Source organism: Heterodontus francisci, chromosome 48, assembly GCF_036365525.1.
Source record: "Heterodontus francisci isolate sHetFra1 chromosome 48, sHetFra1.hap1, whole genome shotgun sequence".
Lineage (NCBI taxonomy): Eukaryota > Metazoa > Chordata > Chondrichthyes > Heterodontiformes > Heterodontidae > Heterodontus > Heterodontus francisci.
The window spans coordinates 6286077-6299059 of record NC_090418.1 but is presented as its reverse complement, the minus strand read 5'-3'; the positions used below and the strand labels follow the sequence as shown (position 1 = coordinate 6299059).

General features: G+C 50.4%; 1 protein-coding gene across 1 annotated transcript in view; it reads right to left on the bottom strand.

The window, feature by feature from the left end:
- Positions 1-12983, bottom strand: part of LOC137357412 (loricrin-like) — a 132720-nt gene that overhangs the window by 71241 nt on the left and 48496 nt on the right. Inside the window, exon 2 of the mRNA XM_068023759.1 lies at positions 2260-2283. Coding sequence (XP_067879860.1) covers positions 2260-2283 — 24 coding nt within the window. The remainder of the gene's footprint in view (positions 1-2259; positions 2284-12983) is intronic.

The following is a 12983-nucleotide window of genomic DNA, read 5'->3' as shown; positions in this document are numbered from 1 at the left end:
AAAGATTATGCTCTGTTCATTCTCAGCTGTCAGTGCACTCCAATGGTTTTCAGAATTTTGCCAGATCAATTCTGGCAGGGTATCTGGAGTATAAAATCGGGAAGGGGGTAAAACAGGCCCATGGTACCTGTGCAGGCTCTGTGAAAGAGCTATCCAATTCATCCCACTCCCTGCTCTTTCCCCATAGACCTACAAATATCCTGTGTCCACTGGTTACTGATGCTTCTGCCACTGGAAATAATTTCTCCTTCTGCACCCTGTCAAAAACCGTCTTAATCCCGAGCATCTCAATTAAATCCCCCCTCAACATTGTATCCTCAAAGGAGAACAATCCCAGCTTTTCCAGTCTCTCTCCATCACTGAAGTCCTTGTGCTGAGGTCTCTTGCTGTCGAAGGATGTTTGGGCAGAAATCTGCCTCTGCTGCAGTGCTGACCCTGCTCCGTGTTCCCTGGAACATTTGTCCCTCCAACACATGGCAAGGGAGTTCCAGGGATTTTTCACTCACCCACAATGTAAGTGCAGCTGAAACTCTCCCAGTGTAATCACTATCTCACAGAGTTACTGGGGAGGGGCAGAAATTTGCCACTGCAGCTTTTCAAAGAGGACGCTGAACTTCTGGTGGCTGACAAGGTTTGAGGTTGGACATTTCGTGCTGTGAAATGGTGGGAGACGGTCAGATGAATACATTCTGTCACTAATATTAACCAGAGAAAACTTACACCTCTTACAGTTTTGGAACACGTGTGAAGCAGCCAATGAGCAGTGGGATGGTGCAGTGAAGGGATTTGGGTTGGGGTATTGAGAACAGTTTCACTCAGAGTGTCTGCATTATTGATTGTGGAGATTAAAACATTCAAAATATTGCTAATAAACACTCTGAATTTAAATATTTACTAAGAATTTAATAACGTTCATATTCTGCGCGGGAGAAGCAGATTTGTCTTAATATTGTCTGCAGAGAATCAAGATTAGATTCACATTTTGAACACAATCAGTTCAGGAACCGAAACATTCAGTGTTCCATGGATTAAGGATTGGTGTGGAGCTTTCAAACATTAAAAGGCCATTACCATTCACACACACTTCATTGAAGCTTATTCATCTCTGCACCCTTTCTTATGAATATCTAACGTCTTGCACCAAAGCTGGGAGTGAAATAGTCATTAATCTCTTGTATACACACAGTGTGCATTGGTTTAAATCTTTACAATCGCAATGATTACCATTTACACTCACTGCATTTAAATGTATTATAAATTGTCTGACTTAAAATTCAGGGTGGTCGAGGATGGAAGGCCCTGCTGATCAGTGGCGGAAGCTCCTCCGGGGTGGGGGGATCGATGGGATAGTAGGAATTGTCATTCCCACCCGCCGCCCCTTCCGTGAGCCATGGCGCCTCCGACCTGCAGCAGGGAGGCCGCCTGCATGGAGCAAAATGCCCGCCACCCCGCTTAATTCCTCCTAAATGGGCCCTCAATTATGCAAAGCAGCTGCGCAGCACCATGGGGGGGGGGAATCCAATCTGCACTCCAGCCTGTCGCTGAGAATCTACTTCGAGGTTCAATTGTGTCAGAAAGACGTCCCGACGAGGCGCCCAGCTATTTTCCCAGTCCAGCACCCCCACAGCGCCTCTGTTCCTGCCAACCAGGGGCTGGTAAAATTCAGCCCACTGACTCAGAGGCCAGAGTGCTGCCCGTTGAGCCACAGCCTGGCACCAAATGCAAGGTTGATAATTGAGCACTATTCAAAAACGTGTAGCCCCAGTTTTGCCCTTTGCATGACCCATTTCCTGACCTTGGCTTCATCTGTTGTGGACATCAGTGCTAAATGTGGGAATATTTCCATTGCCACCCTTGACTCAGAACTGGCATCGGAGAAATTGCCTGTCTGAATTAAGCAGGTACAAGATTGGGCGGTTTCTAGCAGGCAGCTGAGCTGTAAAACCTGAATCCAATCTGTCCCTCGGGCATCAGACGGCATCAGGGGTGCCGTTTTTCTTTTACGGTCTTCCCCATTTTACTCTCTCGGCAGCAAAATCGGGTGGTTTATAAAATGGGCATTCCACACAAGTTTGAGTTAAAAATCCCCCACCAGCTCCAGGCTCAGACTCTGAGATCAAAATCTGCCCCACCTTGACTGAAGGGAAAGAAACCTGGCCAAAAGAAAGTACAAATTCATCTTCCAGTTCTTCGAGTCAATGAATGAAATGCAACAATACTCAAGAAAATAAATTCTCTGAATTAAAAATCTTTTGTTACCTTTGTCTGGAGGGAAATAACCACCTGTGAAAGAAACAGTATCGGGTCAACATTGTCTGCAGTACAACAAGCATTTTTTTTATTTAGAGATACAGCACTGAAACAGGCCCTTTGGCCCACTGACCAACAACCACCCATTTTATACTAATCCTACATTAATCCCATATTCCTATCACATCCCCTCAATTCCCCTACCCCATACCTGCCCAAGGGGCAATTTGCAATGGCCAATTTACCTATCAACCTGCAAGTCTTTGGCTGTGGGAGGAAACTGGAGCACCCGGCAGAAACCCACACTGTCACAGGGAGAACTTGCAAAGTCTGCACAGGCAGTACCCAGAATCAAACCCGGGTCACTGGAGCTGTGAGGCTGCGGTGCTAACCACTGCGCCACTGTCCTCCCCCACTGCACCAAGTAGGTAAGAAAAATTCACTTTTTCTGACACAGTGACTTCCATTTGTCCATCAGTTAAAGTTTTACCCTAACCCCAATCCGCCCTCCTCATACCAGTAGAAACGAGGCTGTTTCGAGTGCCATGGACGTTTTGCAAATCCGATTCTCAGGTTCCTTGACGTCAGTGGAGCTTCCCAGCTGTTAAAAACAGGGGCCCACCCGGAATGGACCTGAACAGCGGCTGAGGTTAAAATCAGGCCTGTGTCAGCACATTTCAGGAGTTTGCACAGGACATTCAAATATTATGCTCTGTCCATTCTCAGGTGTCAGCGCTCTCCATTGGCTTTCAGAATTTTGCTTGACCAATTCTGGCAGGATATCTGGAGCATAAAATCGAGAAGGGGGTAAAACAGGCCCATGCTACTTTTGCAAGCTCTGTGCAAGAGCTATCCAATTCAACCCACTCCCCTGCTGCTTTCCCAGAGCCCTACAAGTACTCCTTTTCGAGTATTCTGAAAGTTCCTATTGAATCTGCTTCCACCGCCCTTTCAGGCATCGCATTCCAGATCACAACAACTCGCTGCATAATAAATAAATTCTCCTCATCTCTCACCACTGGTTCTTTAGCGAATTATTTTAAATCTGTGTCCTCTGGTTATGGACCCTCCTGCTGAAGGAAACAATTTTCCCTTTTTTCATAATCAAAACCCGTTGTGATTTTGAAGCTCCTGTTACCTCCCATAACTTTCTCTGCTCTGAGGAAAGCAACCCCAGTTTCTCGAGTCTCTCCACACAACTGAAGTCCCTCAATCCTGGAATCACTCCAGTAAACTCCTGTGCACCGTCTCCTTCCTAAAGTGTCAGACCTCCGTCCAGCGGTTGCGACCTCTGTCCTTGAACTACAATGGACACTCGGAGTTCCGTCCAGCGGCTGCGAGCTCTGTTCATGAACTACACTGGACACTCGGAGCTCCATCCAGAGGCTGCGAGCTCTGTCCATGAACTACACTGGACACTCGGAGCTCCGTCCAGAGGCTGTGAGCTCTGTCCATGAACCACTCGGAGCTCTGTCCAGAGGCTGCGAGCTCTGTCCATGAACTACACTGGACACTTGGAGCTCTGTCCAGAGGCTGCGAGCTCTGACCATGAACTACACTGGACACTCGGAGCTCCATCCAGAGGCTGCGAGCTCTGTCCATGAACTACACTGGACACTCGGAGCTCCGTCCAGAGGCTGTGAGCTCTGTCCATGAACCACTCGGAGCTCTGTCCAGAGGCTGCGAGCTCTGTCCATGAACTACACTGGACACTTGGAGCTCTGTCCAGAGGCTGCGAGCTCTGACCATGAACTACACTGGACACTCGGAGCTCTGTACAGAGGCTGCGAGCTCTGACCATGAACTACACTGGACACTCGGAGCTCTGTACAGAGGCTGCGAGCCCTGTCCATGATCTGCACTAGACTCTTAGAGCTCCGTCCAGAGACAGGTACCAGGACAGGTATGACACAGTTACAAAGCTGTCTAACATTGGTGATTGAATTGGATAGCACTTTGTTCCTTACCTGCCAGGACCCCTGCTATCAGTCCGAATAGGAGAAGGAGACACAGGTATTTCATGGTTGCGGTGCGTTGTCTGCCTCCAGGTGAGGTGTTTTGTGCACTGTGGATTCTGGATTTATATACATTTTATGACCAACCTCTCAGAACTGCTGAGCAACTTTTGGCTTCATTTAGAACAGGTGATGTTCTGTTTTAAGCATGAATCAACCTTTCTATCAAGCATGGCAAAGGGTCAATAAACAGGCGATGAAATGTCAGCCAAAAGATAAAGCATGAATTGGAGCGCTGAGCAACATGTGTTCATTTTACTAGCCACCAACCCCGGCCTGAACAACCCGTCAGAATTCACAGACATACTGAAACAAGGCCCCTGTGTAAGGCAGAAAGCAACAGAGGGTCAGTTTTCTTTGGCTGAGGGTTGGTGAAGGATGGAGGATGTGGGGTCACTGCTCTGGTAATCGTGGAGTTGGGCAGAAGTTTGACAGAAGCATGTTTACATGTGGGGGCTGTTTATCCACCCAGGATGTGATTTGGCAGCAGAAAAGATCACCTCCCAAAATCAGCAGATTCAAATTAGCCATAAGCATTTCTCCATTAGGAGACACTGGGTCTAAAGACAGTTACCTATACACTGACTGGGATCTCCCAGTCCCTCTCTCTCAGGGTGATATCTGTACACTGACTGGTGTCTCTCAGTCCCTCTCTCTCAGGGTGATATCTGTACACTGACTGGTGTCTCTCAGTCCCTCTCTCTCAGGGTGATATCTGTACACTGACTGGTATCTCTCAGTCCCTCGCTCTCAGGGTGATATCTGTACATTGACTGGTGTCTCTCAGTCCCTCTATCTCAGGGTGATATCTGTACACTGACTGGTATCTCTCAGTCCCTCTCTCTCAGGGTGATATCTGTACACTGACTGGTGTCTCTCAGTCCCTCTCTCTCAGGGTGATATCTGTACACTGACTGGTATCTCTCAGTCCCTCTCTCAGGATGATATCTGTACACTGACTGGTATCTCTCAGTCCCTCTCTCCCAGGGAGATATCTGTACACTGACTGGTATCTCTCAGTCCCTCTCTCTCAGGGAGGTATCTGTACACTGATTGGTATCTCTCAGTCCCTCTCTCTCAGGGATATATCTGTAAACTGACTGGTATCTCTCAGTCCCTCTCTCTCAGGGAGATTTCTGTACACTGACTGGTGTCTCTCAGTCCCTCTATCTCAGGGTGATATCTGTACACTGACTGGTATCTCTCAGTCCCTCTCTCTCAGGGTGATATCTGTACACTGACTGGTGTCTCTCAGTCCCTCTCTCTCAGGGTGATATCTGTACACTGACTGGTATCTCTCAGTCCCTCTCTCTCAGGATGATATCTGTACACTGACTGGTATCTCTCAGTCCCTCTCTCTCAGGGTGATATCTGTACACTGACTGGTGTTTCTCAGTCCGTTGCTCTCAGGTTGATATCTGTACACTGACTGGTATCTCTCAGTCCCTCTGTCTTATGGTGATATCTGGACAACGACTGGTGTCTCTCGGTCCCTCTCTCTCAGGGAGCTATCTGTACAGTGTCTTCTTTCTCTTTCATTCATTTTCTCTTCCTCTCACCAGACCGTGCCTTCTGTCATTCCCACTCTTTTACCAGGAATCTTCTCCTTCACTATCACCTTATACGCCTCTTTCTCCAGCATTCATCCCAGATGTGAATTCCCCCTTCGGAGTTCCGAAGAAGGGTCACTGACCCGAAACGTTAACTCTGCTTCTCTTTCCACAGATGCTGCCAGACCTGCTGAGTGGTTCCAGCATTTCTTGTTTTTATTTCAGATTTCCAGCATCCGTGGTATTTTACTTTTATGAGTGGGGGGTCGTCCAGTCCAGGGCTCGAGGCAGGGGCAGTGGTGGTGAGCTGCCATAGATGAAGAGCAGCCAGCCCTGCATTCGTCCCTGCATAAACAAAGCAGTCTTTACCCTTCCTGTTGCTTTTGTGTAACATGCCACTGCTGTCTGGAGACCCTCTGCTACAGCTGCCTTCAACCATCCTTCTGCTGCTAGTGCTGCTGTTGTGCTCTTCATTCACAATTCAAAGATACCAAGGAGCTCACCAGGAGGCAACAGGTACCATCGCAGAAGGAAGACCCCAGTTGGCCCCACGGTTCAGCCGTGCCTCCCTGCAGGTTCTCCTCCAGCCTACAAGGGCAAGGTAGGTGGCCCTCTTCTCCAGTGAATGGGAGGCAGAGAGGGCCCTGCCTAACCAAGCAAGCCTGGATGGACATTGCAGAGGACGTCAGCAGCTGTGGGGTCACCCCCAGAAGCTGGATCCAGTGTCGGAAGCGCATCAATGACCCCTTTGGGTCAGCCAAGGTAAGTACTCTATATCTCATTTCCCTTTGGAGCTTGCAGGTGGAATCAGAAATAGGTTGGCTTGGTGTCAAGAGAGCGAACACTGGTGGCAAGACATTCAGGCAGCAGTATACCCAGACCCCCTGACTCTCACAAGATCCCTCAAGAGTGACCGTATGCAGGTGTCACATGTGTGCCCCCATCATGAGCTGCTGGGCCACCACCAGAATAGGTGTGCTTGTCTCCAAGGGGAGACTAACAGTCTTCCGTTCTGTGCTTCCAGGAAAAGATGGCACACAACATTGAAGAGAAATCCAAGGATCTCCACCTTCTCAGCCCATGGAGGATGATGTCTTGGAGTGGGCAGTCCACCAGGGCAGACGTGCTATTGCTGATGGCGAGACAGGAGTGACTACCCAAGAGGGCGAGTCAACAGGTGCGGGTGCACAAGGGTGCATCTGGCACACAGAGGGCATAGTCCCCAAGAGACCATTGCTGGACACATGGGGCTCCACAGCAACCATGGCTGGGATGAAAAATGGGAGACCCTTAACTCTTACATGTTTCTGTTCTCTCATGCAGGTCAGGGGCAAGCCGAGGCCAGAAGACGTCAAGAGATGGGGGGCAGGTGGCCAACTCTGAGGAGGAGAAGGGCTCCTCAGAGGGCACAGTGACATATCATTCCTCTGCATCCTCCACCAGCGCAGATACTCTCATGGCGGCGGGTACGCACTCGGGATTAGAGACAGGGTCACAAGATAGGGAGCACAGCACAGGTGTGCCCGAGCAGCTGATGGAGGGTGTGACAGCAGCAGCCATTGACAAGAAGGCAGAACTGTGGAAGGCCAGGTCTTTGACGAGCCCCGGGCTGATGACTTGCCTTTGGAGTCAGCCGTGACATGCCAGCTGCTGCAGTTAGAGGCGATGGAACAGCTCGCGGAGCTTCCAGAGGCAATGTGCAGACAATGGCGGAGTCCATCCAGGCCATGAGTACTGCCATGTCGCTGAATGGTGCGTGCTTGTCTTCCTCCATCGAGGGATTGGCGAACCTCAAGGTGAGCCAAATCCAGCAGACCTGTCAGTGGATGCCGGAGATGGGCGCAGAACTGCACACCATTGCGTTGGCCACAAGCTCAATACAGCAGTGGCAAGGTGAGAGGGGGAACGAGGCAGCGGGAAGTCTCCACCAGGTCCTCATCCTTCTCAGGTCAGCAGGGAGTGGGCCTTGCAAGGGAGGAGCAGCGGCTGCCTTCAGCTTCTGAGGGCTCCTCGCAGGGCGCTCCTGGAGTGGACAGCAGCTCTTCAGCCCATGACTGCAGCTCCAGTCAGTGCACTAAGGCAGTGATCAATGCCCTGTTCAAGAGTGCTGGCAACGATGTGCGATTTCGTACCAATCGAGAGAGTCAGACAGAGAGGACCATTGGGTCCGGGCCCATTGCTGGATTCTCCCAGGTTCAGTGTGTCATCGACGGTGTGCATGTGGCCTTCAAGGCTTCCCCAAAACAGCCAGTAGCCTTCATCATCAGGAATGATCTTCCACTAGCTCATATGTTCAACTGGTCTGTGGCCTCCGAAAGAGGATCCTACAGGTGTGTGCAACGTTCTTGGGAGCAGCCATGACTCCTACACACTTTGACAATCCCAAGTGCCACAGCTTTTCTGGACCACCGCGTGCCTTCAAGGATGGATTCTGGGAGACAAGGGCTACCATTGACAGACATGGCTGCTCACGCCTGTGAGGAACCCCCTCACGGACGCAGAGGAGAGTACAACACCTGCAACAAGTCGCCCAGGTGACTATCGAGCAGACCACTGGACTTCTGAAGATGCAATTCAGATGCCTTGATCGATCTGGTGGAGCCCTTCAGTATGCCCCAGTGTGAGTCATCCGTAGAGTGGTGTGGACTGCACCACCTGGCACTGCAGAGGGGTGGGTGAGGTGTTGAACAATGAGAATATTGCTAATCGTGATGCCTCCTCAAACGATGAGAATGTGGAGGAGTCAGCTGACCAGGCGATGCAAGATGAGGACCACAGGTGAAGCAAAGTGAGATACATGCAAGGGAGGCCGTTTCCTGTCACTCTCGTGCCTTTTCAGAAAGATTCAAATAAAGACTTACCTTCAATCAGGCCTGCTGTTGCCTGCTTCATTTGGCTGTCCGTCCCCCAGTGGCACATCGCATGGTGGCAAGACTGAGGAGCTCATCAGATGCAGCTTTGTCCACCGCCTCAAGGCACTTTAGGGAGAATGGGTGTAGATGCGATCTTACAGGGCAACGAAAATTAAAATAAGAAGCAGGAAGAGTGAATGAAAGATTAATTGAGGCGCATGTCAGTAAGGAAACTTAACGTCTAAATGTGCATATCACAGCAGTACAGCTAGGCACTCTTCCAAACTCTCTTACGGATACTTCTATGTGGTGCCCCCGCTTCGCGCTTTCAGCAGAGGTAAAGGGAGGCTGCCTGGTGGCTTAGGATCACCCTGCATGCAGAGGGGCTCCTGCACAACTGTCCTTTGTTGTTGCGGTAACTGGAGCTTCAGTCACGGGCTAAAGAGCTGCTGTCCACTCCAGCAGCGCCCTGCGAGGAGCCCTCAGAAGCTGAAGGCAACCGCTGCTCCTCCCTTGCAAGGCCCACTCCCTGCTGACCTGAGAAGGACAAGGACCTGGTGGAGACTTACCGCTGCCTCGTTCCCCCTCTCACCTTGCCACTGCTGTATTGAGCTTGTGGCCAACGCAATGGTGTGCAGTTCTGCGCCCATCTCCGGCATCCAAGACAGGTCTGCTGGATTTGGCTCACCATGAGGTTTGCCAATCCCTCGATGGAGGAAGACAAGCACGCACCATTCAGAGACACAGCAGTACTCATGGCCTGGACAGACTCCGCCATTGTCTGCGCATTGCCTCTGGAAGCTCCGCCAGCTGTTCCATCGCCTCTCACTGCAGCAGCTGGCATGTCACGGCTGACTCCAAAGGCAAGTCATCAGCCTGGGGTTCGTCAAGGACCTGGCCTCCACAGTCCTGCAATTGTCAGTGGCCATCGCTGTTGCAGCCCCCATCAGCTGCTCAGGCACACCTGTGCTGTGCTCACCAGCTTATGACCCTGAATCTAATCCCGAGCACATACCTACCACTGTGAAAGTATCTGCGCTGATGGAGGATGCAGAGGAATGATGTGTCACTGCGCCCTCTGAGGAGCCCTCCTTCTCCTCAGAGTTGGCCACCTGCCCCCCATCTCTTGACATCTTCTGGCCTTGGCTTGCCCTGACCTGCATGGGAAAACAGAAATATGCAAGGGTTAAGGGTCTCCCATTTCCTCATCCCAGCCATGGTTGCTGTGGAGCTCCATGTGTCCAGCATTGGTCTCATGGGGATTATGTCCTCTGTGTGCCAAATGCACCTTTGTGCACCAGCACACATTCACTCGCCCTCTTTGGTTTGCACTCCTGTCTCACCATCAGCAATCCCACATGTCCGGAGTAGATCCCTGGAAGGAGCTGGAGGCGGAAAAGTTGAGAGTCACAATGATCTTTCAGGGCCGCTGCATGTCCACCAATCCCCTTGGGTCTCAGCTCATGTTGCAGCATGGCGCAGAGATCAGTGACGGCCTCGCCAGTGAGACACTGTCTTCGCTGACAGTGCTGCTCAGACATTTGCTGGAAGGTCAGCCCTGTGCAGTAGACTCTCTCCTGGGGATAGGCTCTTCAGTGTGCACATGGCTGCTGGCATGCCCCTCTGTGCCCTTCTGCACCAGGCCCACTAGAGGCTGGCCCTCCTGATGGTTGTAAGGTTGCAGATGTGACTCCGCCATAGCATGCCTCCCTCTGAATTGTCCCTCCTCCTTAATGGAGGCCATGAGGCCTGGGTGAATGAGGCCCAAGGTAGGCAGCCTCCCTCAATCCTAGGCCTTTCTAAAAATTTATTCATAGGATGCGGGCGTCGCTGGCTCGGCCAGCATTTATTATCCATCCCTAGTTGCCCTTGAGAAGGTGGTGAGCTGCCTTCTTGAACCGCTGCAGTCCATGTGGTGTAGGTACACCCACAGTGCTGTTAGGAAGGGTGTTCCTACCAGAAAGCTGACCCCCTCACCGCCCCCCCCAAACGTACCCGAGTCCTCTCTTTGGGGCAAGTGCCACTGCCCCATATCATGTCCTGGCCACACCCGCACCCCACTCCAAGCACCTTCTCCCCACTTTGGCTGATATCTGCCACTGCCCTTTGCGCACTTCCTGGCACCGCACACTGGCTCTCCCGATGGTTTCGATGGAGAGCCAGCACTTATGCCGTGCTTCCTTGCCATTCCCTGCCAGAAACAAGGCAGTTAATTGGCCTTTTGAATACCTCAATTGGTGTCCCGCTGCCTTGTTGCCAGAAGTTCTCCCTCCATGGTTCCTGCCGCTGATAAAATCCAGAACCGGGGTCATGACGTCGGACTTCTGGGCAAATGCGGTCCGCTCCAATTTTACACTCCCCACCATCCCCTACCCCCCAACCCGCTCCCGACCTCGCATTTAGTGGGCTGGTAAAGTTTCAGCCACTATGGTCTCCCGTAGTTTGCCTGATTGCCTTCAGGGATCGGAGATGAATTGTGATACGTGTTTCCTCAATGGGATTACAGTCTTCTCCGTTTGTCCCCCTTGTCCCAGGAGATTGGGAGTCTGGTGCGTGCGGGCAGAAATGGAGAAGGGGTATGATGTGCAGACATCACAGCATCTCCAGGTGAGACAGGTTCAATGCCACAGTCACCTTTTCCCTCTCATTAGAAGTGAGTGAAGTACTTTTCGAGACACTGTCCCCTTTCATTTTCATATAGTTAAACTACTCATTGTTTGTTTCAAGGCCTAAAATGGAAGTTGTTCTCCTTGATTTGCTATTTCAAAGATGCCACATCATTCTTTGGTGTGCCAGCTCACCCTTGCCCACGTTACGCAATGAATGTTCATGTGAGCCATTACAACATTTGAGATAAAGTGTCGAAGAACATAATGAAAAGTAACATAATAATCTAATAATCTCTCAGATAGCGAGGTTAGATAACGAGCCACATGACATTCAATCAGGTCCTTTCTATGTTCCCCTCTTGCCAAGATACATGTAGTAACGTGGCACATTGTGTGTGCCACCTGGCAGACTGGGAATGGGGGAATGTGTAGAGTTGGCTGGGAGGAACAGGTGACTTTGGACCTCTGGTTCCTGAAGCTCTCCATCATTGGGGGTTTTCCTCCCCTCATGTCTGAATCTGTTGTCGATTCATTGACAGAGATGGATTGTTGTGATTGGTCAATAACTCCCTGTACAACACGACTACCAGGATGATAGAAGGTGAACTAGATGGACCTTCGTCTGTTTTCATCCAGTAATTCCTGTGTTAAAGGGGGAGAAGAGGTTCCTGAAATAAGGACCAGTCCAGAATTCCATGAATCAATGTCAACAACTGGGAGTTTGTCTGAAAGAGTGTGTGTTCCTTGAGTTTTTAACTTGTTCTTGGAATACGGGCAGCGCCGCCAAGCCCGTACTTATTCCCCGACTCTAAAAAAAATGTGTATTTCTATAGCGCCTTTCTCCAGCTCAGGATGTCCGATAGTGCTTTACGGCCAATGAAGTGCTGTCACTGTTGAAATGTAGGAAACACAGCAGTCAATTTGAGCACAGCAAGCTCCCAGAAGCAGCAATCTGGTAATGACTAGAAATAATATGCTTTTTTAAGTGATGTTGATTGAGGGATAAATATTAGCCAGGACAATAACTCCCCCAACTTTTCTCCAAAACAGTGCCATGAGGTTTTCTCATTCCCCTGAGAGGGCCAATGTCCTTCAGTCGAGAAACATCACCTTGAATAGTGCAGCACACCCTCAGTACTGTACTGAGAGCGTCAGTCTGGATTTTGTGCTCAAGTCTCTGGTGTGGGGCTTAAACCAACAACCATTTGACATGGAAGCGAGCATTCTACCCACGGAGCCACAACCTGGACAGGGGTCTCAAACTGAGATCGCCTTGTAGCCACTTCAGAGGGTAATAAGAATCAGCCAGGCAGAGTGGAACTGGGGAGACATATAGGCCAGGACAGGTAGACCTGAAGGAATACCTTTCCTTGGAGGACATGACCAAATCAGCTGGGTTTCTGTGACCATCTGGCAGTTTCCATGGTTTCTGGTCCTAGCCCACGAATGACCAGATTTATCAAATTTAATCGCATGATTTACAAGGATTTCAAAACTCGCAACCTTGGAGCGTCGATTCCAATACCAGAACCACTGCATGACTGTATCTCATTTAAGTGATACACTGATGGTGTGGCCTTCCTGTTCCTTCCTCCCTTTTCCCTCCAGGAACCGAATCTTCCTGGTTTTGGGATCCTGCTGTTCATGTATACTTCATCCTTGTGTACCAGGCCCCACATCAACTGTTAGAATATACAGCCCTGACTG